Genomic DNA, 27,331 nt, shown 5'->3' on the forward strand with positions numbered 1-27,331 from the left:
TCATAGCATCTACGATATGCGCGGTAAAGGCTTTGCTTTGGCTATAAGCATGTGGAGAGTTTGCAATGGATTGCATCAAAGAAATGCATTCAAACAAGGAGCAATTATCATAATTGAATTCCTTGAAATCCAAAGTGGGATTTTCATTACTACCCAAAATTTTGATTTTTTCTACTCCACTCTCCACACCTTTATCATCAAGATGGGTGGACTCCGAATCATTGGGGCATTTTACAACCAAAGTGGATTCATATCCAGCCCCTCTATCAATAGGTTTGACACGCGAAAACAAAGATTCAAGAGGAGACACACCAAGCACTTTAAGATCTTCGTGATTTGCATCACTAGAACGCACCCTTTTAAACCATTCATCCTAACGCGAATTTGAGCGGTTCTTTCTTTGCTCTCATTCATGGAGACACACATAGCTTTCAAAGTTTCATCCAAGTTGACCTTGGGAGGAGCACATAACTTTCAAAGCATCAATATCACAAGACATCCTATCAACGCTCTTAGCCAAATCGTCTATTTTGAGTAGTTTTCCCTCTATGGACGCATTGAAAATCTTTTGAGAGTTGATGAACTCTTTGGAATTACTCTCTAAATCAGAGGGTAATTTGTTGTGATTTCCATAAGTGTTGTTGTAGGAATTGCCATAGTTGTTAGAGGAGTTACTAGGAAAAGGCCTAGGAACATAGTTTCCTCTAAAAGCATTATTGTTGCCAAAATTGTTCCTACCAACAAAATTCACGTCCAAACTAGCGTTGCTACTCTCAATCAAAGAAGATAGTGGCATGTCATTAGGATCTATAGTAGTGTTTCTACTAGCAACCAAATTCATCAACTCGTCCATCTTAGCATTAAGCGAGTTAATCTCTTCTATAGCGTGTACCCTTTTGCTAGCAGGCAACCTTTGAGTGTGCCACTGAGAGTAGTTGGTCATGATATTGTCTAGGAGTTTTGTAGCGTCTCCTAACGTGATTTCCATGAACGTTCCACCTGAGGTGGAGTCCAAGATATTGCGAGAAGAGAAATTCAAGCCAATGTAAAAGATTTGTATAATCATCCACAAACTCAAGCCATGAGCGGGACAATTTCTAATCATAAGCTTCATCCTATCCCAAGATTGTGCAACATGTTCATGATCAAGTTGCTTGAAATTCATGATATCGTTATGTAAGGAGATGATCTTAGCCGGCGGAAAATACTTGGATATGTAAGCATCTTTGCACTTATCCCAAGAATCGATACTATCTTTAGGCAAAGAAGAAAACCAAGTTTTTGCGCGATCTCGCAACGAGAAAGGAAAAAGTTTCAACTTAATCACGTCATTATCCACATCTCTTTTATTTTGCATATCACAAAGCTCAATGAAGGTATTGAGAGGGATGTGGCATCTTCACTAGGAAGGTCCGAGAATTGCTCTTTCATAACAAGATTCAGCAAAGCTGCGTTGATTTCATACGATTCCGCACTAGTGGCGGGAGCAATCGGAGTACTAATAAAATCATTATTATTGGTACTCGAGAAGTCACAAAGTTTGGTGTTTTCAGCCATGATGACTTCAACAAGCAAACAAGCACACAAGCAAGCAAGAAAACCGGCAAAGGAAAACGGCAAAAGGCAAAAGGCAAAAGAAAACGGCAAAGGAGAAAGGCAACTGAAAACGGCAAATGTGAAGTGGGGGAGAGGAAAACGAGAGGCGACTGGCAAAAAAGTAAATGCAAGAGATGAGTTTGTGAGACCTACTTGGATAGATCTCTCCTTCCCCGGCAACGGCACCAGAAATACTTCTGCTACTGCAACAAAAGACCTTCCAACGGCGCCAGAAATAGGAGTGTTGACTTGTCTTGATACTCCTCAGCAACGGCACCAGGAATCCTTCTGCTACGGCTACGCCTTAAGGGACTTCCTAGGCAAATATGCAAAGGATTTTCCCTGTGGCCTTGGAGCCTTGCATTGGTGTTCCCTCGAAGCGGAAAGGGTGATGTAGCGCAGCAGTGGTAAGTATTTCCCTCAGTTAGAGAACCAAGGTATCGATCCAGTGAAGGAGTATCTCAAGTGCCTGCACAAACACAAAAAGTTTGCTCCCAACGCTATGAAGGGGTTGTCAATCCCTTATAGATTGTTCGTCAAGTGAGAACTGAAAACAAGAAAGTAACAAAGCAAAGTAAAAGCGAAAGTGGAAACGATAGGTGTGAATAGATCCGGGGGCCGTTGTGTTTACTAGTGGCTTCTCTCATGAAAGCAAGTAGACGGTGGGTGAACAAATTACTGTCGAGCAATTGATAGAACCGCGCAAAGTCGTGACGTCATCTATGGCAATGATTATATCTATAGGCATCACGTCCAAAAAAAGTAGACCGATACTTTCTGCATCTACTACTATTACTCCACACGTCGACCGCTATCCAGCAAGCATGTAGTGTATTAAGTCCAAACGAACAGAGTAACGCCTTAAGCAAGATGACATGATATAGATGGACAATCTCATATCTACAACAAATCCCACCTTGTTACCCTTGATGGCAACTACGCGATGTGTGCCTTGCTGCCCCTACTGTCACTGGGAAAGGTCACCACACGGTAAGAACCCAAAACCAAGCACTTCTCCCATTGCAAGAATCATAGATCTAGTTGGCCAAACAAAACCCAAGACTCGGAGAGACTTACAAGGATATCCAATCATGCATAAAAGAAATCAGCAAAGACTCAAATATATATCATAGATAATCTGATCACGAATCCACAATTCATCGGATCTCGACAAACACACCGCCAATGAGGATTACATCGGATAGATCTCCATGAAGATCATGGAGAAATTTTTATTGAATACCCAAGAGAGAGAGAGGAAGCCATCTAGCTAATAACTATGTACCCGTAGGTCTGAAGTGAACTACTCACGACTCATTGGAGGGGCGATGATGTTCATGTAGAAGCCCTCCAACTCCAAAGTCCCCTCCGGCAGGGCACCGGGAAGGGTCTCCAAATGAGATCTCGCAGAAATGGAAGCTCGCGGCGGCGGAAAAGTGTTTTCGTGGATTCCCCTGTTTTTCTGTATTTTAGGGAATATATAGGCGAAGGAGCTAGGTCACGGGGCGTCAGGGAGGCCACAAGCCTGGTAGCCGCCGCCCCCTGGTGGCGGCTACAGGGCTTGTGGGCCCCCTGTGGCTCTCCTGCCTTGGCCCTCAAGTCTCCTGATCTTCTTCCGTTCTAGAAAAAATTATTTCGGGGATTTTATTCCATTTTGACTCCGTTCCAAAATCAGATCTGAAAAGAGACAAAAACATAGAAAAAACAGGAACTGACACTTGGCACTGAATTAATAAGTTAGTCCCAAAAAAGATATAAAAGGCACTGGGAAGGGTCTCCAGATGAGATCTCGCGGAAACGGAAGCTTGCGGCGGCGGAAAAGTATTTTCGTGGATCCCTTGATTTTTTTTCTGTATTTTAGGGAATATATAGGCGAAGGAGTTAGGTTAGGGGGCGCCAGGGAGGCAACAAGCCTTCCATCCGCCGCCCCCTGGTGGCGGATGGGGGGCTTGTGGGCCCCCTGTAGCCCTCCTGGCTTGGCCCTCAAGCCCCCTGATCTTCTTCCGTTCGGGAAAATTTTATTTCGGGGATTTTATTCCGTTTGGAATCCGTTCCAAAATCAGATCTGAAAAGAGCCAAAAACACAGAAAAAAACAGGAACTGGCACTTGGCACTGAATTAATAAGTTAGTCCCAAAAAAGATATAAAAGGTACATAAAACATCCAAGGATGACAAGATAACAGCATGAAACCATAAAAAATTATAGATACGTTTGAGACGTATCACGGCTCGTCGATGGAAGGGAGAAGAGGCTCCCATGGTTCCATTCCGCTAGCTAACTCTCCACGAGGAGGCCTATACCTACGGCTCGACGACACGCGGCGGCGCCGGCGACAGAGACATCCTCGGCGGCGAAGCTACGACCCTATGCGCTGGATCTACCGATAGGAAGGGGGAAGGAAGACTTGGGCTCACCCACCGGACGAGGACGTCGAGCCTGTCGGAGAGGAAGTAGAGGAAGGAGTGGAAGAAGCCGCGGCGGAGGGTATCGTCGGAGAGGAAGAAGACGCCGTCGAAGTAGGGGTAGCAGTGCAGATCTGCTCCTCCTAGCTGCGGGAACGGGTCCCCTGGAGGTTCCGCGTGCTTGCCGAAGGGTTGGAGAGGACGCAGGGGCACGACATCGACGGCGAGGACCTCGTCAAGTCACGGCCAACAATTATGTAAGGACCCACGAAAAGAAGCTTGCCTTTGATGCAAAGCACTGTGTACCCTTCATAGGGGAGACCTTGAGATAGACGAAGTCATCGAGCTCATAGGACATGTCACGATGCTTGCTCTCATAATAGCTCTTCTCACGGGACAGCGCTGCTTTGAGATTATCCCGAATGACCCGACACATCTCTTCAGCTTCTTCTATCAAGTCATTCCCAAGAATCTGACGATCGCCGGTCTCGGACCAGTTGAGCGGGGTACGGCACTTCCTGCCATAGAGAATTCAAACGGAGCTTTGCCTGAACTAGCTTGATAACTGTTGTTATATGAGAATTCAGCGAAAGGCAGGCAGTCTTCCCACTTCATGCCAAAAGAGATAACACAGGCTCTCAGCATATCCTCAAGGACATGATTGACTCTCTCCATTTAACCACTAGTCTGAGGATGAAAAGTTGTGCTGAAGCGTATCTTCGTGCCCATCGCAGACTGAAAAGAGTCCCAAAACTTGGAAGTGAAGATACTTCCACGATCTGAAGAAATCATCATAGGCACGCCGTGCAAAGACACTATCCTGGATGTGTACAGCTCTGCAAGCTGAGCTACGGAGATGGATTCCTTGACTGGAAGAAAATGAGCCACTTTACTCAACTTGTCGATGACGACGAAGATGGCATCGTTACCCTTCTTGGACTTCGGAAACCCGGTGAGGAAATCCATCTCAATATGGTCGAACTTCCACTCGGGAATGGGCAATGGATGCAAAAGACCTGCTGGACGTTGATGCTCTGCTTTCACCCTTCGACATACATCACATTCATTTACGAACTGAGCAATGTCACGCTTCATGCGAGTCCACAAGAAGGTCTGTTTCAAGTCCAGATACATCTTGGAGCTTCCTGGATGTATTGGGAGCAGAGAGTTAGGAGCTTCTTCCATGATTACCTTTCTGAGATCACCTTTCAGAACGACAAGACGATCCTCAAAGAACAACATGTCTCTAGCATCAACATTGAAACACTTATATTTGGGAAGTCCCTTTGCCAAGCCAATCTTGACTTTCTTCACCATTGCATCAAGAAGTTGTGCTACTCGGACCTGATCTTCCAAGATAGGAGAGATCTGAAGATTTGCAAGAAATCCGTGAGGTACTAACTGAAGGTTGAGCTTTCTGAAAGATTCACAAAGGTCAGGCTGGTGAGGCTTCAGAATGGGACTGTTGCAGTAAGCCTTCCTGCTCAAAGCATCTGCCAAGACATTAGCTTTGCCTGGCGTGTACTCAACGCTCGGATTAAAATCTTGGAGCATTTCCACCCAACGAGTTTGCCGGAGATTCAGGTTAGGCTGGGTGAAGATGTACTTGAGACTCTTGTGATCGGTGAACACTTCAACCTTTCGTTCCAACAAGAGGTTTCTCCAAGTCATCAGAGCGTGTACCACTGCTGCCAGCTCAAGATCATGCACAGGATAATTCTTCTCAGCTAGCTTCAACTGCCTGGAGGTATAAGCGACCACTTTCTTCTCTTGCATCAGAACTGCACCAAGACCTTGAAGAGAGGCGTCGCAGAACACTTGGTAAGGTTTGGAGTCATCAGGGGGAACCAAGACTGGAGTAGAGGTGAGCTTCTCTTTGAGTGTGTCGAAGGCTAACTGACACTCTAGAGACCAGGCATACTTCACACCCTTCTGAAGAAGACTTGAGAGAGGCTTAGCAATCTTGGAGAAGTTCTCAACGAACCTTCTACAATAGCTTGCAAGCCCGAGAAAGCTTCGAAGCTGCTTCACATTTTGCGGAGGCTCCCATCAACAATGGCCTGCACCTTCGATGGATCAACTTTGATGCCCTCGGCAGAGATGATGTGCCCAAGATAGACGACTTCTTTCAACCAGAACTCACACTTGTAAAACTTAGCATAGAATTTGTGCTCTCTCAGCTTATCAAGCACCAGCCTGAGATGTTCTTCATGTTCTTCCTCGGTTTCAGAAAAGACCAGAATATCATCGAGATACAGCAAGACGAACTCATTCTTGAACGGAGAGAATATGTAGTTCATCATTCGACAAAATGTCGGTGGAGCATTAGCCAGACCAAAAGACATGACTGTATACTCATACGAGCCAAAACTAGTCCTGAAAGCAGTCTTCGGAATATCCTCTTCGCGAATGTGAATTTGATGATAGCCCATTCTGAGATCAAGCTTGGAGAAGATCTTAGCCCCTTTGAACTGTTCGAACAACTCATTTATGTTCGGAAGTGGATATTTGTTCCTGATTGTCTTCTTGTTCAATGGACGGTAATCAACACACAATCGGTCCGTGTCATCCTTCTTCTTGACAAACAGAACTCCACAGCCCCAAGGAGACGAGCTTGGTCTGATCAGATCCAAATGCTCCTGCTCATCGAGTTTCCTCTTTAGTTCCTTCAGCTCTTCTGGACCCAATTTGCACGGCCGTTTGCACACAGGCTCAGTACCTGGTTCAAGCTCAATAACAAATTCAACTTCTCGGTGCGGAGGCATTCCTGGCAGTTCTTCTGGAAACACATCTTCATATTCGTAGACCACTGGGACTTGCGAAATAGGATTAATCTCACCCTTTTCATTCAAAGAGAACAGATGGATTGTGTCATCGCGCGCCGCGAAGATAATCACGTCCTCCGAAGAGTGAGTAAGCTTCACTTCTTTAGCTTCACAATCAATCGATGCCTTGTTCATGGCCAACCAGTCCATACCAAGGATCAAATCAATGTCGGAATTGCCCAAGACAATAGGAGACGCCAGAAAAGAATAACTACCCATCTTGACAGAAACATTCGGAATCACCACATTAGAGCTCATCAACATGCCCGGGGAAACCACACGAAGAGGTTTGTCCAATGTCTTAGAAACGAAATCATGATTCCATGCAAATGGTCTAGACATGAACGAATGAGAAGCACCAGAATCAAACAACACTTTAGCAGGAATATCATTAACGAGGAGGTTACCCATAATCACATCTAACGACTTTTCTGCCTCAACCGCGTTCACCATATTGACTCGAGCAGACCTAGGGTTGAACTTCACGAGAGCATTGCTTGGAGGTTTGCCTGGAGGAGGAGGCGGAAGACGGAGCTGAGAAGTGCACTTGTTGGCATAGTGACCCTTCTGCCCACACTTGTGACAAGTAACATCAACTGGCTGACGGTACTGTGTCTGAGGAGGCCCTTGCTTCTGCTGCTGGAATCTCTGCTGAAAAGCTGGGTTGGGTGGGTGGGACGAACCACGCCACCTGAATGCTTGAACTGTTGCGGGTGCCGAGGAGGAGGAGGAGACACCCCATACTTATGTTGCTTCTGAACCACCTGAGTAGAGGAAGACGAGCTGGAATCTCTGAAGCGCTTCTTAGAATTCTCCACCCTGAGCAAAGTTGTCTCAGCCCTGAGAGCTAAGTTGTAGAACTTATTGAACTCCTCAGGATCGTGCAAAGCGAGAGCTAACTGCAAATCTTCTTTCAAGACACATCTGAACTGATAAGTCTTTCTCTTCTGATCAGGGATATCCTGCAAGACGTATCGGGCTAGCTCGTGGAACTCGACGATGTACTTGTACACGGAGTTACCACCTTGCTTCAAGCGCCTGAACTTCTCACGCATTTCCTCCACAAAGCTAGACGGAATGTAGTGGGATCTGAAGTCACGGCAGAACTCATCCCAAGTGATCACTCTAGCACCCTTGTAATCCTTTAACTCTTGCCACCAGATAGATGCTTGCCCCTTCAGCTGGAATGTTGCAAACTTGACGAAATCCTCTGGACGAACATTGTTGCATTCAAAGTGCTTGTTCATGCCGCGGATCCAATCCTCAGCATCGAACGGCTGGTCACAGGAAGTGAAAGTCTTCGGCTGATTTGACAGGAACTGACTCAGATTAGCAAACGGATTGCCACCATGATTGAAGTTGCCTTGCTACTGATTAGCCCTCTCTTGCAACAACTGTAGTAGCATCTGAGTGTTTGCATTTGTAGCAGCCATCACCGCTTGCTAAGCCTCTGCAGGAGGAGGCGACGACGGAGGAGGATTCTCCGGAGGAGGAGGTGGTGGCGGCACATCCTCACGACCTGGATTCTGACGAGTTGGTGGAGCCATCCTGAAGACGGACAACACATTAGCCCACAGAATAAATTAAAGGTATAGCTGAATCAAAAAGGCAGGAATCTCTGAACAGGAATATAGCAATTGCACTCGAACAAAATAGTAAGAATGCTTCCTCAAAGTGGTTGTGACAAAATTCTGATTAAGACCACTTGCAAATCAGTATGAGCTAGAACTGCTCGGAACAAACACATCGTCGAGATTTCATCTGATATCTTCGTGGATAAGATCACACGTGCTCGAATTTACAGTAGCCATCCTATGCACGGTAGTGCACACGACTTACGAAGTATCCCCGAGTCATAGCGAGCTACAAGTACTCTTTAAGACACAACGAGAACCGCTGTAAGATGACCGTGAACAAATATACCCACTGAATGTCGAATCCCAACCTCACATCATGCATCTATAGGAAGATTGTCCTATAAGTCACTACTTGATATCCCGCCTATGAATTCCCGAAATATCTGGTCATGCAATCTGGTACACGGATACAAGGAGTAATATTCACAACTCCTATACTAACCCGTCCACTGTATCACATCCGTCAACACATAACCAGAATCTTGGACCTTCATCTACTACAGACCCTCGTGATGACAATGATACAAAGTATGGCAGTACTCCCGAACAATCTGCACCAGTACTGGGGACATCGGGGCTATCTCGCCACTACTAGTATTGAAGCAATTACGAACATCCTTCGTTCTAAGATACTCAGAAATATGAATGATGGCGATGTGCACAAGAATCCCCTGGAGCTCAACTCCCCGAAAGAAATCAAGGCACACAGGAGGCACCCAGACAGAACTCTGTCACATTGATATCATATAGATTTCAAAAATACCCATGTGATCCTAAAACAAATTTGAGCAAGAAGAGGAGTAGAATCAAGATTTCCTAAGTCGAGAACCTCACCAGAGCATGGAAGAGGAGAAAAAAGAATCCTACTCTCCGATATAACTAAGACTCAAAACATTTTACTAGACTCGACTCGGCCAAGTACGATCACACATAGGCTCCTATGGTCGTAAGGCTCTGATTACCAACTTGTAACGACTAAGATGCGGTCCTTTCGGATTTAGGGAACTGATACGTCTCAAACGTACCTATAATTTTTGATGGTTTCATGCTGTTATCTTGTCATCTTTGGATGTTTTATGTACCTTTTATATCTTTTTCGGGACTAACTTATTAATTCAGTGCCAAGTGTCAGTTCCTGTTTTTTCTGTGTTTTTGACTCTTTTCAGATCTGATTTTGGAACGGAGTCCACCTATATATTCCCTAAAATACATAAAAAATAGGGGAATCCACGAAAACACTTTTCCGCCGCCGCAAGCTTCCGTTTCCACGATATCTCATCTGGAGACCCTTCCCGGTGCCCTGCCAGAGGGGACTTTGGAGTTGGAGAGCTTCTACATCAACATCATCACCCCTCCAATGACTCGTGAGTAGTTCACGTCAGACCTACGGGTTCGTAGTTAGTAGCTAGATGGCTTCTTCTCTCTCTTGGATCTTCAATACAAAGTTCTCCATGATCTTCATGGAGATCTATCCGATGTAATCCTCTTTGGCAGTGTGTTTGTCGAGATCCGATGAATTGTGGATTTGTGATCAGATTATCTATGATATATATTTCAGTCTTTGCTGATTTCTTGTATGCATGATTTGATATCCTTGTAAGTCTCTCCGATTCTTGGGTTTTGTTTGGCCAACTAGATCTATGATTCTTGCAATGGGAGAAGTGTTTGGTTTTGGGTTCATACCGTGTGGTAACCTTTCCCAGTGACAGAAGGGGCAACAAGGCACGCATCATGTTGTTGCCATCAAGGGTAACAAGATGGGCTTTTATCGTAGATATGAGATTGTCCATCTACATCATGTCATCTTGCTTAAGGCGTTACTCTATTCTCATGAACTTAATACACTAGATGCATGCTGGATAGCGGTCGACGTGTGGAGTAATAGTAGTAGATGCAGAAAGTATCGGTCTACTTGTTTTGGACGTGATGCCTATAGATATAATCATTGCCTTAGATAACATCACGACTTTGCGCGGTTCTATCAATTTCTCGACAGTAATTTGTTCACCCACCATCTACTTGCTTTCATGAGAGAAGCCACTAGTGAACACTACGGCCCTCGGGTCTATTCACACCTATCGTTTCCACTTTCGCTTTTACTTTCCTTTGTTTCTTTTTGCTTTCAGTTCTCACTTGGCAAACAATCTATAAGGGATTGACAACCCCTTCATAGCGTTGGGTGCAAGCTCTTTGTGTTTGTGCAGGTACTTGTGACAATCCTTCACTGCATCGATACCTTGGTTCTAAAAACTGAGGGAAATACTTACCGCCGCTGTGCTACATCACCCTTTACGCTTCGAGGAACACAAACGCAAGGCTCCAAGGCCACGGGGGAATCCTTTGCATATTTTCCAAGGAAGTCCCTAAAGGCGTAGCCGTGGAAGAAATATTCCTGGTGCCGTTGCTGAGGAGTATCAAGACAAGAATAGTCTCCCATCAGCACACTTGTTTCTGGCGCCGTTGGAAGGTCTTTTGTTGCAGTAGCAGGAACGAGGCCGGAAAATGGAAAGAAGCGCATCTAAGCATTTCGCAAGCACGGTAACATAGTACATACATAATAATAGAATTACAAATAGGGAGTCGTTTTCCATCTCATAGATAAATCAGAGTTTACATCACACATTTATTCAGACAAGGTAGTTCCGCTACGGACTACATAACATGAGAAAAAGGCTATGCTACCCTGCATGCTTGCCCACGATCACGACCATGCCTCAGTCTTCTGGATAGTTCACGTACAGGCGGTCGTTCTCCTAATCGTACTGCCACGCCAGCTGCGTGCCATCGGGATCACCTGTGTTGGGCCTACCTGTACCTGTTGGTGTTGAAGTAATCTGTGAGCCAGAGGGACTCAGAAATCTACGACCTCGATGCCAGAACTAGTCAAGTTATTAGGTAAAAAAGGTTCAATGTTTAGGTTGCAGCATCCTAAGCTTTATGGTGGCTAACTTACGTAGAACAAGCTATTAATGGTGGACTATACTAGCGGGAGAAGACTAGCTGATCAATAAGTGATCCTGAACACCTACCTGCGTCAAACATAACCCCGCCGTGTTCCCGATCGAAGAGAGATCTTCGAAGGGGATAATCACGGTTACGCACTCGGTTGGAAATTTTATTACAATTAGTTCAAGTTATCTAGAACCGGATGTTAACAAATATTTCAAGTTGCCTCATAACTGCGGGCACGGCTTTCCGTAAGATTAAACCCTGCAGGGGTGCTCCAACTAGTCCATCACAAACGGTCACGGGCCGCAAAGTCATCCTCTATCACGAATCTCGTGTTCTCATCGGATTCCTTAGAGGAAAACCTCAACTCTCGGGAGAACCAAAGCTTCACCGGGATTCCTATACGCAAGATATATCGCTAAGGTAAGACAAGGCTAGCAGGACCTCCCGTCGTGTTGACGACCCCGATAAGAGCCGCGTATCTCAGTCTCAGGACACAACGGATGAGCTACCCGCACGATGGCCTCATAGAAATCTCTCAAGTTGCCCTAAGTTGGCCCCGCACAGTGCTCTCACTTGGACCAACACTCATGAGGAGCACTGGCTCGGGTTGTTGATTAATTCCTCGGGGTAGCTATTCCCTATGCAGATTATTATTAAGTGATTAGCACATTAAAACCAATGTTGGGTCCTACCGGACAAGTCTTAACACTACACGATTTATCAAGGGGTCCCCATAACAACACAAATGTGTTAGGAGCGAACAGTTATGGAATCAAACACCGGTAGCCGGAAACTATGGCGGCAATAACGGAACAAAACACCCGGCAAAAGGCTAGGCCTCCCGTCATGTACCAAATAAATAGGTGCATTAATTAAATAACAGATTTAACATAATGATAGCAAACTCATGTTATCACATGAGACAATTGTACCTGCAACTAGCAACGCTAACATTAGAAGCTGAGCAAGCCTACTTAGCCATGCAATGTTTGCTAGGAGGGGAAAGTGTTTGGGTTTCATAGCAATATCAGGAGGCAATTATTTCAGTGGTAGGCAGCAAGCATATGACGAAGGAAACGTGAATCTAGGCATAACAAGTCCAGAGATGGTATCAAGGTCATATCATCTTGCCTGTGATGTCTTCAGCTTGGAACTGCTCTTGTTCGTCCTGCACGTACTCTCCCGGATCCACGTAATCTCTCTCCGATCCCGGTGCTACCCAACATAAAAATAGCATCCAATGAATAACAGCACAACAAGATGCAACAAGCACATGATGCATGAGGTGAGAATGAACATGCATCTCTATTCTAGTCACATGCACATGCATGAGAAGAAACTACAAACTTCTGGAAAAAACTTCTCTCTAAGCTATCTTGACATGCATGAAGATGGCATGAATAGATGCATCACGCGAAAAAGATGCAAAAACATATAAAGAACGCAACGAACGGAGCTACGGATCAACCGGAAACAAGGAAAGAAGAAATAGAGTCCTACAGATCAAATCCACCTCAAGCACTTCCCAATGGCGCACTTCTGGTATTCCCAGGTTGCCATATCACCAAACAAACAAGTACGGATGGGGTGGTGCAAGGAATCTCACCACACCATCCACTATGCACTCACAAGCATCAAACCATCAAAACTATACATTCTGTCCTAAACAGCAATATAGCAGTTTGAGAGCTACATGCAAAGCACCTACAGCCACCCGAATGTGCCAAATAAGATATGTGGCAGAAGCTATTCAAAAGCTCTATGAGCATGAGCAAAAAGATAATACAAAGGAGTTACACACAGAAAGTTCTACAGCTGCTAACTTGGCCAAAAATATCAGTTTTTCAGGGACTTAGTGAAATTCTCAAATTCACACTAGTTGTTTATGCTCTGAAGCATTTTTGACAGCACCCAAAACAATATCTACAGGAACCCCAAATGGAATGAAAATTAACAAAGAGCTAGACAAACATAAAAGCTACAACTTTCCAGTTGATAGCTAGGGCTGATTCCCAACACATGAACTTTTGCAAGCACAACTACAAGGGAAGAAAATATCAGCAGTTTCTCAGACTTAGTGAAAATCACAAATTTTCACTAAGCTGAAATTTCAGCCACAAGCCTACTTTGACTAAGCACAACTTGCACATATAAACTCTTAAGCATGAAACAAAACCACCATGCTATAGAGGGGTTCACCCTCTACTGCCACGACAAGGAACCATCCTCTTGGGCTCATCACACCACATGGAACCAAGCTCTAAACATTGAACAAAACAGAAATATGACATATATAATACCAAATGCAAAACTGATTCCACCAATGGATTCCTGGGATGATTCTACCCCAAAAACATATATAATACCTAGGTACTTGCATAGAACAAATGGGCACAAACTTGAAAGGAAAATCTACATGGAATCACATAGAGGTGAATAGTGCTTCATCACATGTGCTTCTCACTAGATCATCACCTACACATGCACTTGCACACTCTCACACTCCATTGGTGCACATGAGGGTTGACCTCATGTTCATGTGCCTTAGCACACCACCACACACACACATACATCAAGCACACACATGTCAAGCACCTACACATGCTAGTTAAACACACACACTTACTTACACTCACATCATGCATTCCTACACCTACACATACAAGCTTTCACATAAGTGCTTATCAAGGCAACTCATGCCTTGGTCATGTGTGACACACACACACACATGCACACACACACACATATATATGACAAGAACACCTACAAGTACACACAAAGTATGTGGGGGGGGGATCCCACACACACACACACTCACACACTTGCACAAGCTAGTGCTTAAGTTCATCACTCATGCACATGAGTAATACCACACACATGCATCACTACCCTAGTGCAATACACACACACAAACATGGTAGCTTGCTCCACCTGCACTAGCATCACCTGCACATACACCACACATAGATATACCTACACATGTTCTCTAGCAACATAAACAAGGACAACCTGCTGCTTGGGAGGCAAAAGAAATACCACACATGGTGATCTAGCACACCACAGCAACTACATAGCAAACAAAAGTAAAACAACAAAAGAAATGGGCATGAAAATTAAAAGGGTTTAGGGGGAATCGAACCCAAGACCCCCTGGTTCACACCAACAACTAACACCACTGGGCTAGCCTGCACTGGCTCAACAGAAACAAGGAAGGGAGTAGGATAAACCTACTACTGATGCTACTGTGCCAAAATCCACAAAACAAAAGGGGTGGCGCCGCGGGGTTTCGAACCCACGACCACCTGATGCCACAAAACCCCCCTACCACTATGCTGCTGCTTCGAATCTTAACAGAGAGAAGGAGGTTACTCTATTGAGCAACCCCTCTGGTCATTCCTCTGCCTGACGGTGGCCGGAACAGGGGAAGCACCACGCCGGCGATATACACCAAATTGAACTGCGGCTCGTCGATGGAAGGGAGAAGAGGCTCCCACGGTTCCATTCCACTAGCTAACTCTCCACGAGGAGGCCTATACCTATAGCTCGACGACACGCGGCGGCGCCGGCGACAGAGACATGCTCGGCGGCGAAGCTACGACCCTATGCGCTAGATCTACCGACAGGAAGGGGGAAGGAAGACTTGGGCTCACCCACTGGACCAAGGGCACGACATCGACGGCGAGGACCTCCTCAAGTCACGGCCATGGCGGGGAAGCTCGCTTACCTGCTGCCGACGAGGGAGAGGGAGGAGGAAGGAGGGGAAATAAGTGGCGGCGGCTAGGGAGGAACCCTAGGCCTTGCACGGACGCCAAGGTTCTTTATAGGAGGAGGAGGAGGCGAGGGACGCGCGGCCTCCACGTCCGTGACGGTGTCGCTCTCTCTGTCTCGTTTCTTCTCTGACGAAACTGACGGAGAAGGAGGGAGGAGGACGGCATCTACAGGGAAAGAAAGAAGGTGGGCTGCTACGCGAGGGGAGGTTGGGCCGGCTAGTGGGAGGAAGCCCACTCGAAGGCGTTATATAGCAGATAGAGAAAAAGAAAACACCTGGGGTTTTCTATTTACAAAACAACAGAGACAAAAATAAATGCACATGCAATTCTGTTGGAGCTAAAAAATAAAACAAATATGTCCCTGGTCATAAGGAATTATGACCTACTTAAATAAAATACAAAAGGATTTTTTGGAGCCTTTAAATATTTACAAAACAATAGTTAATTGATCTGTTTTGTGAATATTTGCACCACTAAAACAAAGTTTCAAAACACTAAAAACATAGCATCACATCCACCATAATTCATGTTAAAACATGGGCATTTTTGAAACAGGGATGGGGCAAAAGAATCTTGAGCTTGAGATAAATAGAGAGGAAGAAGTTTTGAAACCCTAGTGCAAACCAACATAGATGCTTCCTACTTTCAAACAACACCCACATCACTTGACATAACATCATCACATGACACACCACATACATTGATCACATGAACAACAACACAAGAGACATGGGATGATAAGGATGCATGCATGGAAAGGAAAACAAGACATGAGCACATGAAATACCACATGGAATATACTCTCATTGCAATGACAAGATGGACCCACATATAATAGGTTCCAAATAAGGCAAGTTACACTCTTGGGGCATTACAATCCTCCTCATCTTCCATATCAAATTCTTCTTCGAAAGAATCATATGAGGAACTCATCTACAATGTTTAATTTAAACTAAGCTATAAAAACTACAAACAAGATATTGCATCCTTATTTTTCTGCTGCACTTTCAAACATGCATGAGGATCCGTGCGATGTTTTGGTAGCGTAGCTACCCCCTGAAGGCCCCCCGACCGGACTAAACCCTAGCCTCGTTGACTCGACGATCTAGGCCTTTGACTTTGCCGGACGGGCTTTGACCAATGAACTCTTCCACCTGGTTACGATAGGTTAGCCTATAGGTACATCCCCGAACATGGTCTGAACCAAACCAACCACTAGATTCCCTCCGGCTCGACCCGACCTGCACGTCCCTCCCCCCTCCAAGTGACGACGACGGTGCCGTTCATAGATGGAGGCACACCCCGGAGCCCCAAGGTGGACGTCTATGCATGCCACAAAACTTTGAGACATGTAGGAGGACCCATCGCGAGATTATGATAAGAAAATCATTTAAAAGTTTTCCAAATCTATGGGAGTATCAATTACTTATGATTTCAATTAAGTAGAAGGACCTATATGCAAAAGTATACGAGGTTACATTTCTAACATACTGAAAAGCAAAAACAAACCGAATATCCATAATATATGGTAAATTTTACCATAAATCAATATATAATATGTGTACGTTTAAATTTATATAAATTGGATTTAAATTGGTTAAATTTGAAGTTAATTTTTAAAATATAAACTAAAAAATCAGATAATATCTATGCCTACGGCATGGCCGTCGACATAGCTATGCTACGTGGCATATGCTTGATAAAATAATGTATAATATCTATGCCAACTGCCACCTTTACGGTCGTTGGCATAGTTTTAACGGCTCAACATATCGTCTATCCCCGAACCATCAAGCCCACCTGTATTTCGACGAAGCATCTATCCCTATGGTCACTATAGGCATAGGTCCATCTATACCAACGACCTTTCTACGCCTACAGTCGTCATATGAATAGATGAAGGTATGTTGACGTCCTTTCTATACCGACGATTTTCCGTCCGGCATCGACATAGCTTCATATATGCTGACGGTCTCCTTCGGCATAGATTTGACCCGCGACATATAGGGTCATCGGGTAGTGCTCACACAACTAAATTGACATCTTAAACGTTCGCAGTTGCTAGTTCGTTGGCTATTGGAGTTCTAAATCTAATGGACGCAACATGTTTTTTTCAGGTAAATGTAACAATTCTGATGATGTGAAAGTTTGCAACAATTCTGACGATGCGATAGTTTGCATGTGTTAAGATAACTAGCAAAATGGTCCGTGCGTTGCAACCGGAGAAAAACAATTATAATCTCCAATCGTGCTGATCATATTATGTCTTTAAAATTTTAAGACCTTTGAATTAGCAAACATTTTTTAATTGCGCTCAAAAAATAATACACAAACTTGTTTTTCAAAATCATAGAATTTTATTATTTTTAGCAACATTGTTCTCAAAATTATGAACATTTTTCTGAATATGCGAATATTTTTACAAAAATCCCGAGCATTTTTTGAACTCACAAACATTTTATGTTTTCTTCAAAATTTTATTTCAAATTCTAAGTTTTATAAATTGCAAAAGTTTTTCAAAGTTCTAAATTATTTAAATTAGAAAATGGGACAAAAAATGAAAATAAAAAACGAGACTAAAAACAGAGGCACGAACTGTTTTTAAGATTTTTACACAGACTTTTGTTTGAAATCATTGACTTTTTTTATTTTATGGACATTTTCCAAAATTTAAACATTTTTTGTATATGCAAACATTTTTCAAAACTCCTGAGTAGTTTTTGAATTCTCAAAAAAATTATGTTATTCTCAATATTTTATTTCGAAATTCCTAGTTTCTTAAAATTAAGAAAAGTTATTTGAAGTTCTATATTATTTAAAGTAGAAAAACAAAATGAAACTGAAAAGAAAAAATTAAAACTAAACTAAAAAAAACAGGCGCCCATATGGGCCCATTTGGGTGTTGCATCTTTTTCTAATGCCCAAAGCGTAATATAGGAGACGCCTACATGGGCCGGCCCAGTCCGAAGATTTTTCTGTTTGAAATGTTTTCTATGAGTGGCATTGGTGGATAATTTTAGGCAACTTTAAGAACAATTTAAATGATGTACGACGGAAGCAATATTTGCTTTATTAATAGGTAAGATAAGATAAAATAAGATAAGATAAGATTAGAAGTAGTGGGGTCCAAGTATCTGGTGGTTGTGAGCTGTCACTCCAAGCTGTGCATGCAGTCGGGGCCGATGTCGTAGGGGGTGACGGCATGGCCGTCGGGCGATTTTGACTTGTCTAGTAGAGATCGCATTGCCAAGTTTAATCCGGGCGTGGGTGGTGCCACGGAATGCAAACAAATCGCTCCGGTGCAGCCAAGATGGCCAGACTCTACGCAGGGCCACTATAAATGTCCCATGAAACAAAATCAGCGCACGACGTACGCTTGAACCCGATCGAGCTCAAAGTTACTGGCCATGGCTGCTGAGATCGCAGCATACTACTCGCTCCTCCTGCCTCTCCTTCTAGTCGTAGTACCTGCGCTCTACTTGGTGGTGGGAGTGTTCCGCAGCCGCAGGAGGTCGGCCGGCGAACAACGGTTTCCTCCGGGGCCATGGGCGCTGCCGGTGATCGGCCACCTTCACCACCTCGCCGGCTCGTCGGTCCCGCCGCACCACGCCATGCGGGACCTAGCTCGGCGCTACGGCCCTCTCATGCTGCTCAAGTTCTGCCAGCTCCCCGTGCTGGTGGCCACCTCCCCGGACGCGGCGCGCGAGATCATGAAGACCCACGACGTGGCTTTCGCGTCGCGGCCCCTCAGCCCGACCATGCAGCTCTTCCTGCGTGGATCGGAGGGCCTCGTCTTCGCGCCCTACGGCGACGGATGGCGGCAGCTCCGCAAGATCTGCACCCTCGAGCTCCTCAGCAACCGCCGCGTCCACTCCTTCCGCGCCGTCAGGGCGGAGGTGCTGGGACGCCTCCTCCGCTCCGTCGCGTCGGCGGCGTCGGCGTCGGCGGCGGTGAACTTGACCCGGGGGTTAGCGTCGTTCGTCGCGGACTCGTCGGTGCAAGCCATGATCGGCCGCTTGAGGAGCGACGACCGTGACACTCTGTTCACGCTGCTGCGGGAGGGGTTTAAGGTCGTACCGGGGATGACCCTGCCGGACCTTTTCCCGACGTCACGACTCGCCATGCTCCTCAGCCGCGTGCCCGCCAGGATCGACCACCGCAACAAACGCATGGCCGCCTTCATGGACTCCGTCATCCAGCAGCATCGGGAGAAGAGGTCAGCCGACGGCGGAGAGGAACACACCGAGGACTTGCTTGACGTGCTCTTGAGGCTCCAGGACGACGTGGGCTCCCAGTATCCCCTCACCACCGAGAACATCAAATTGGTCATCATAGTAAGCTCTCTCCTCATCCTGTTTACTATACTCCTCGATAGGGAAAGGCGACAATCATTAGAGCATCTCTAACAGCCGCGCTAAACAAGAATCGCGTCGAAAATTAGACTATTTTAGCGCGTGCAACCCGGCGGCTGGCTCCAGCGGGCGCGCAATAACCGCGCGCTATAAGGAGTTGGGCGTGCGGTTGGATTCGCTATCTCGCGCGGTATATTTGGGGAGCCAGCTTCCGCGCGCGCCACACTCGAGCGCGGCGCACTCTCTCCTCTCCGCCTCCTACGCCCCGCGCGCGCCGGCGCCGACGAACTGCACCAATGGACGCACGCGCCGGCACCCCGCTCACCCCACTGTACAGCCGCGACCCCTCCCCCGCCGCCACCGCCGTCGGAAACCCTAGCTCGGAGAACGGTGGCCTCACCACCGCCGGAGCTTCGCCGAGCATCGGCCTCGCGCACAGCCTCTTCTTGCCCCATTTTGAACTTGGTTGGATGAACTTGTGGGCATGATTTTAAACTTGTGGGCATGAACTTTTATTCATCAACTTGTTTGTGTCAAATTTTACATGTTCATTGCATTTTGATGAATGTTTCAAACTCATTTTGTATCCAAAATATCATATATGTGAAATGCCCGGCAAGTCGCGCGCCCTGCATTTTTTGCGCGCTGCTGGAGTGACGCGCGCATGCTGCATTTTAGCGCGGCTGTTGAAGCCAGCGCTGACGACCGTGCTAAACCAGTCGAAGTGCAACGCGAAGCACGGTTGTTGGAGATGCTCTTACCTATTCTACATGTTTGCATGCAGGACATGATTAGTGCGAGCAGCGAGACCACGTCGACGACGCTGGTGTGGGCAATGGCAGAGCTGCTGCGGAAGCCAGCGGCCATGCAGAGGGCGCAAGACGAGGTCCGGCGGCAGCTCAACGGCCACCTCAGGGTGACGGAGGACGGCCTAACAGACCTGCACTACCTGCGGCTAGTCATCAAGGAGACGCTCAGGCTGCACCCGCCGGTGATGCTGATCCGAGAGTGCGGCCCGCGGCAGCAGGTGCTCGGCTTCGACGTGCCGCAGGGCGCCATGGTGCTGGTGAACGCCTGGGCGATGGGCAGGGACCCGGCCCACTGGGACTCCGCCGGGGAGTTCTTGCCGGAGAGGTTCGAGGAATGTGGTAAGGATTTCAAGGGGGTGGATTTCGAGTTCCTGCCGTTCGGCGCCGGCAGGAGGATATGCCCTGGTGTGTCCTTCGGCCTCGTGCACCTCGAGCTCGCGCTCGCGGCCCTGCTGTTCCATTTCGACTGGAAGCTGCCGGACGGGATGGTCCCCGAGGAGCTGGACATGACTGAGGAGGCCGGGCTCACCACGCGCCGGCGGGCCGAGCTAGTGGTGTTCGCTGTCCCTCATGTTCCTGTTCCTGTTCCCACAGAGTAAACGTGCCCGGCCGTATTAGCACCAAGAGTTTCTTGTGTTTGTGGTGACCATCTTGTGAGCTGTTGCCTGCTGGGTTATAAATTCATGATTTTAAATAAATGTCTTGGCTACTGCCGTAAGGATCTTTATTTTTTTATATTTTCGCGTTTCTTAGAGCATCTCCAACAACCGCGTCAAACTAGCGCCACACCGCAAAAGTGGGCGTTTTAGCGTGCGCGCAACCGGTATTGTTGCTCCAGCGGGCGCGCAAAATCAACGCGCGCGGCATATGTAGTTCAGCGCGCTGGCCAAAACGCAATCGCGCGCTGGCCAAAACGCAATCGCGCGCCGCTTATTTGCTGCACCCGCTCCCGCGCGCTGGACTATCGCGCGCTCGCTCTCCCACTTCCACCCCCATCCAGTCACGCTGCCGCCGCCGCCCGCGCCCCCCGGCGACCGTTCAGGCGCTTCCCCGGCCTATCCCCGCGCCGCCGCGCTTCCGCCCCCCCCCTCCTAGTCCCGCCGGCCCTCGCGCGTCCGTCGTCCGAGGAACAGCGCCCGGGCGCTCGCTGCCGCGCCGCGCCCGCAAGGTGTTCAACAAAACGCCTACAAGGTATGTATTGCTCAAACTTCATGAATTTGGTGCATGTTTTAATTGTAGTTTTTATAGTATAGTATTGAACATTATAGATGAGTTCGTCGTATGATTCTTCCGAAGAAGAATTTGATATGGAAGAGGAGGAGGATCTTGCAATGATCCTAGCTATGCATATCAATAAAAAACCGAAGCACGGTGGTTCGGTTATGGGTCGGCAGAAAATTTGGAGAGATAGGATTGATGCCCATAACAGATTGATGAGGCACTATTTTGTGGAGAATCCCACATACCCGGAGTCGTATTTTCGTCGCCGGTTTAGGATGAGCACCGACTTATTCAGGCGCATCTATCCAAAGTGGCAAACCTTCGTCAAGCCGTTGAAAAAGCCAGAAGGTAAGAAAAATCTTAATTTCCACAATGCTCAGGCGGCGGCTAGAAAAGATGTGGAGAGAGCATTTGGGATTTTGCAAGCCCAATTTGCTATTGTGAGAGGACTGGCTAGATTTTGGGATCAAAAAATGCTTTGGTACATCATGCACGCTTGTGTGATCATGCACAACATGATCATCGAGAATGAGCGTGGCCAAGATTTAGACTACTCACAGTATGAACTCTTGGGACATCCCGTGCGAGTGCGACGGAGGGCTGAAAGGGTAGCCCGTTTTGTTGCCTCCTATCATGCCATTCGGCGTCCCACAACGCACAATGATCTTCAGAAGGATCTGATTGAAGAGTGGTGGGCATGGCATGGACGACAAAGAGCATGATTTCTGCGCTCGACATTGTATTGTTCATGAACTATTTGTTGTGTTTATTGTAGTATTTGTTGTACTGAACGATAAACTATTGTTTGGGTTGTAATGCTAACGAAATTGAACTATTTATTGTTGATTTATTTTGTTTAGTTTGATCATTTTTGCTTCTATTTGAAATGTATATGTGGTTTGTGCGTGCCGCGCGCGCTGTATTTTTACGCGCTGCTGGAACGACGCGCGTTGTGCATTTTAGCGCGGTTGTTGGAGCCAGCGCGCGCGGCAAACTAGTTTTTTACGCGCGGCACGGAGCGCGGCTGTTGGAGATGCTCTTAGAAAGCTATCATGGGGACTTTATTCAGAAGGCATAAAATTTAAGTTATACCGTTAACTGCCCTAAGATAAAGAGGGAAGGTTCCTAATAGAAACCTCATAATTACAAGCTAAAAGATGTCTAACTTGGCAACAACGTCCATGCAATCTGAATTCACTAGAATTTTCTTACAGTTGTTGGTCTAGGTTACTTAATATGGTGAATTTAGCTGTGTTTTCTCTTATTTGTGTCGATCATCCCACGTCTTTTTGCACCGGGCATCATGTTCACATCTGTTGCGTCCGTATCATATGTTGTATCTTATTTTGTACCCATTTCAAATTTTTATCAATAAAATGATGCACAACTTTTGTGTATTCGCGAGAAAAACTCTCATGAACGTATTGTTTTTCAACGGTGCGTTTTACAACATGTCATGGTCATTTCGTGCTTAGCTTCCACAAATTTATTAGCTCTTCCAGCTGTTTACTCGGATAAAGCTTTTCCAAATTGCGATGCAACTGTCTCTAGCGGAGACACTAATCACGACACATATTATATATTTCATTTCAGTATGTCTCGAGGAGGTCCTTTCCTGTCACGTTGCTTATGCACTGCTTTCTGTCTCTTGATTTGAGTTGGTAAATGCGTAGACGTTAAGAGTGTTAACTTGACAAAATGACAAAGGAGCACATTTCTCAAGGTTTCGTTTGTAAAGGGCTCTTTGCTTTGTGGTGATAGCAAAATCCATGAATATCGTTTGCCGATATAGTAGATATGTTACTCTCATTGTGCTTCAACATATTTGTTTCTTACCTCGGACAGATCTGAAAACCTTTTTTTCTTGTCAAATCATTAATTTGTGTCAGATTTCAAAAGAAACGACAATGATATATTACCAGTAATACTTCCTGCATATGATGTTTGATGTTTGATGCTGCCATTGTGCTTTAAAGTTGTTATGCATCCATTGCGCTTTTACCTTTCAGAATATTATTTCTGACTGTTATTCTTGTGTCCTTAACCACCATCAGATATACACCATTTTGATATATTTGAAGTTAACATTTTTCTTAATCTATTCTACACATTGTTTTTTCACACTGAAATAATGTCATGATTTTCAAGAACCAGATAGGATCGATGGGTCCTTGAAAGAGGTGTTTTGTAATCCCTAGACACTATTGGTTTCTATATTCTTGATGACCCATGACGACTTCACGTTCATGATATGTGATGCAGGGTACAGGCCCTATGTAGCTCAATCTTCATGAATTGAAGGTGGATTTGAGGAAGAACACCAAGAACACAAGGGGGGGGACACAAGAAGAACACTCTATTTAACAAGATCCACACCAAGCACTCCTAAAATCACAAGCAATACATGGGATGCATCAAGATTCAAAAACAATAAAGTCTCTCCCTCCCTCCCTCCTCTCTCTCTCTCTCTCTCTCTCTCTCTCCTTCCCTCCCTCTCTCTCTCCCCCTCTCTCTCTCACACTTTCTCTCTCTCCCTCTCCCTCCCTCCCTCCCTCTCTCTCTCTCTCTCTCTCTCTCTCAAGAGGAGATACATATGCTATCTATTCTTAGCTAATCCTAGAAATGAGGAGGGGAAGGAGTATATATAGGTCCAAGGCATGATGAGACAAGTGAGGGTGAAATGTGAAATATACATGGGCCAATCCCAATACATGCACACACGGAAGTCCGGGAACCCGGGGTAAAGGGTTTCACGCACCCGTGGCGTCGAGGGGTTGGCGCCCAAAGTCTGGGCACCCGGGGTGTTTAGGGAGCTTCATCCGATGGTCTTCTCAATTCCTTCACCGCTTCCATGCTTCCCTCTTGGATGGTGTAGATGTTCTCTTGCTCTTGAATTTTTCATCCCTGTGTGTGGAGCTCCGCTCAAACCCATGCATGCACACAAGGGAAGGATCAAGTGGTATATATCATCCTCGAAGGGGAAAGAAGGCACATGTAAAGGAAAAGATTCACCTTTATATTTTTTTGAATTAGATGTTGTGCATGTTTCTTGACAAAAGGACTCTTGACATGGTGATGTCTATAGGATGTTTTGCATCAGTATGGTTAGGTAGGATGCTCTTCCTCTCCCTCTCTCCCTCTCCCTCTCCCCCCTTCCCCATCCCTCCCCTCCCCCTCCCTCCCTCCCTCTCTCTCTCTCTCTCTCTCTCTCTCTTAATCCCACAAGAGGAGATATATATATGATATCTATTCTTAACTAATCCTAGAAATGAGGAGGGGGAGTATTTATAGGTCCAAGGCATGAAGAGACAAGTGAGGGTGAAATGTGAAATATACATGGGCCAATCCCAATACATGCACACACGTAAGTCCGGGAACCCGAGGTAAAGGGTTTCAGGCACCCGTGGTGTCTAGGGCTGGCGCCCAAAGTCTGGGCACCCGAGTGTTTAGGGAGCTTCATCCGATGGTCTTCTCAGTTCCTTCTCTGCTTCCATGCTTCCCTCTTGGATGGTGTAGATGTTCTCTTGCTCTTGAACTTCTCATCGTTATGTGAGGAGCTCCGCTCAAACCCATGCATGCACACAAGGAAAGGGTCAAGTAGTCTATATCATCCTGGAAGGGGAAAGAAGACACGTGTAAAGGAATATATTCACCTTTATATTTTTTAAAGTACATGTTGCGCATGTCTCTTGATAAAATGACTCTTGACATGGTGATATCTGTAGGATGCTCCGCATCAGTATGGTTAGGTAGGATGCTCTTAAGCCCATGAATGACAATCTTGGAGTCAGCTTGGCAAACTTCCGTGTTCTATCTAAGCTACCCTTCTTTTACTTGTTGGCAATGTAGCTCTCACTTTGTTTTTTTTACTCCATTCATCTTTCTTTCATTGTGCTTTCTTGAAAGTCTAGATAGACAACAGTATACATTTAACTAGAGTGCCATGTTCAAAAAATGTATTGTATTTGGTATGCTCTAGAATTAGAATCTTATATTTTAGTTAATGAAAAGCCCCACTTTTAAAATGTAGGACAACACAACTTCAATCTGTTCTTCTCTCACAATTGGATATCTTGCAAGTTTGGGTGAGAGAATTTCATGGCACCACAAAGAGCCCTCGAGAAGAGTCATTTTGTTGGTTGTGTGACTGGAGTTATGGAGCTGGAAATGTTTTCTATGCCGACATTATGTGGTCGTTGTGGAAACTAAGAAATGATTTTTTTTAAACAAATGGCCGTGGTCTTGATTACAAGTACTCTGGGAGAGAGGCGGACAGCACAAGCACACCCAAAAGAAAGTACAAGAGAAAATAAGAGAAAAAATGCCAACAACGCCGGATCGACGAAAGCTACGACACCCCGCGATCGTTGTGCCCACCGAAGATAACCACCACGCTTCAAAGCCATCGAGTTGTCGTGTACCAAGCACCACCTTCAAGAAGGAATGCGACGATGTCGACGCTGTTGCCCGGACAAATCCTAGGATTTCTCCCGGTACACGGAGGATGGTAGGGTGAGAGGGTCACCCGACACCCTTCAAGAAGGATGGTGGCGCCCGCAGGCGTCACCGCGTTGGTGTCGGCAAGATCCGACAGGAATTTCTCCCGACCCCTCGCACCCGCCACACAGGACCAACCTACGGCTCCACCACACCCGCCGCTCACCAACATGCACCAACACAGTCACGAGGAAGCCGTCGTCGTCTCACCACGGCCAACGAAGCGAGGCCGGTCGGATCCAAACGAGACACCCAAAAACAAGGACCGACAGCACCGCAGCCACGAGGGAGGGAACAACCTCCACCGGCTTAGGCGGTAGCAGACCGGGCATAGCAGCAGATGCACACCAGACCAAATGTCCAGCTGAGCCCAGAACGGGCCCGTGAAGCTCCGCCGCCACGCTGCAGCAGTCGCGACACAGCAGCCGTTGTCCCTGTCGCGAGGAGCTCACCAGAGCCACCGGAGGACAACCCACCACGGCCCCAGCAGGCCCGCCCCAACCCAGTTCGGCCCCTTAGGGCCTAGATATGGGCCAGCCGAGCGCCGCCGGCCGCCGCATGCCAGGCCCATCACCGCCGCCAAGGGGCAGCGCCTCCGTACCGCCATCGTCCAGATCCTCGCTGGAGCGCCGCCGGCCGAGGGGCTCCGCCGCCAGGACCGCCTGCCCGAGCCGGGATCCAGCGACGGGGGAGGAAGGGGGCCGCCACCGCCGGGCTGCGGGGCGCCGTGCGGGCAACGCCCGGCCGCGCCCGCCGGCGGCAGCGGCGAGGGGGAGGGGCGGCGGCGGCTCGCTGGAAGGGGAAGGAGAGGGGAGCCGCCCTGGTCGCCTCGTTCGGGGAGGGCGACGCGGGGGCCTCGGGGGGAATCAGAATTTGATGGCACCACAAAGAGCCCTCAAGAAATAGCTAGTTAACTTTGAAGCAATAACTTTTTGTTGGTTGTGTGACTGGAGTTATGGAGCTGGAAATGTTTTCTATGCCCACATTATGTGGTCGTTGTGGAAACTAAGAAATGATTTATGTTTTTTAAACAAATGGCCGTGGTCTTGATTACAGAGTACTCCTTGATTACAAGTACTCTGGGAGAGAGTTGGAATACACCTCTCGCTGCAAAACCCTATGCTGAAATCGTACTCGTGCTCGGCAAAACCAATTGCTAGAAGATGTGGAAAAGGTGATGATTAGTCCGGCACTACTGGTTTGCCAGCGCCCCTATACATCCGATTCACAAGAAGGTCGGACCATCTTATAGTATCTGCGAACGAAGA

General features: G+C 46.6%; 1 protein-coding gene across 1 annotated transcript; it reads left to right on the plus strand.

Moving 5' to 3' along the window:
* The first annotated feature begins 18,495 nt into the window (after positions 1–18,495).
* LOC123439440 (premnaspirodiene oxygenase-like) lies at positions 18,496–21,043 on the plus strand. The gene is made up of 2 exons (XM_045116152.1): positions 18,496–19,518; positions 20,321–21,043. The coding sequence occupies exons 1-2, from the start codon at positions 18,592–18,594 to the stop codon at positions 20,942–20,944; spliced, it is 1,551 nt and encodes a 516-aa protein (XP_044972087.1). The 5' UTR covers positions 18,496–18,591; the 3' UTR covers positions 20,945–21,043.
* The last annotated feature ends 6,288 nt before the right edge of the window (positions 21,044–27,331 follow it).

This window comes from Hordeum vulgare, chromosome 3H, assembly GCF_904849725.1.
Source record: "Hordeum vulgare subsp. vulgare chromosome 3H, MorexV3_pseudomolecules_assembly, whole genome shotgun sequence".
In the NCBI taxonomy this organism is placed as follows: Eukaryota; Viridiplantae; Streptophyta; class Magnoliopsida; order Poales; family Poaceae; genus Hordeum; species Hordeum vulgare.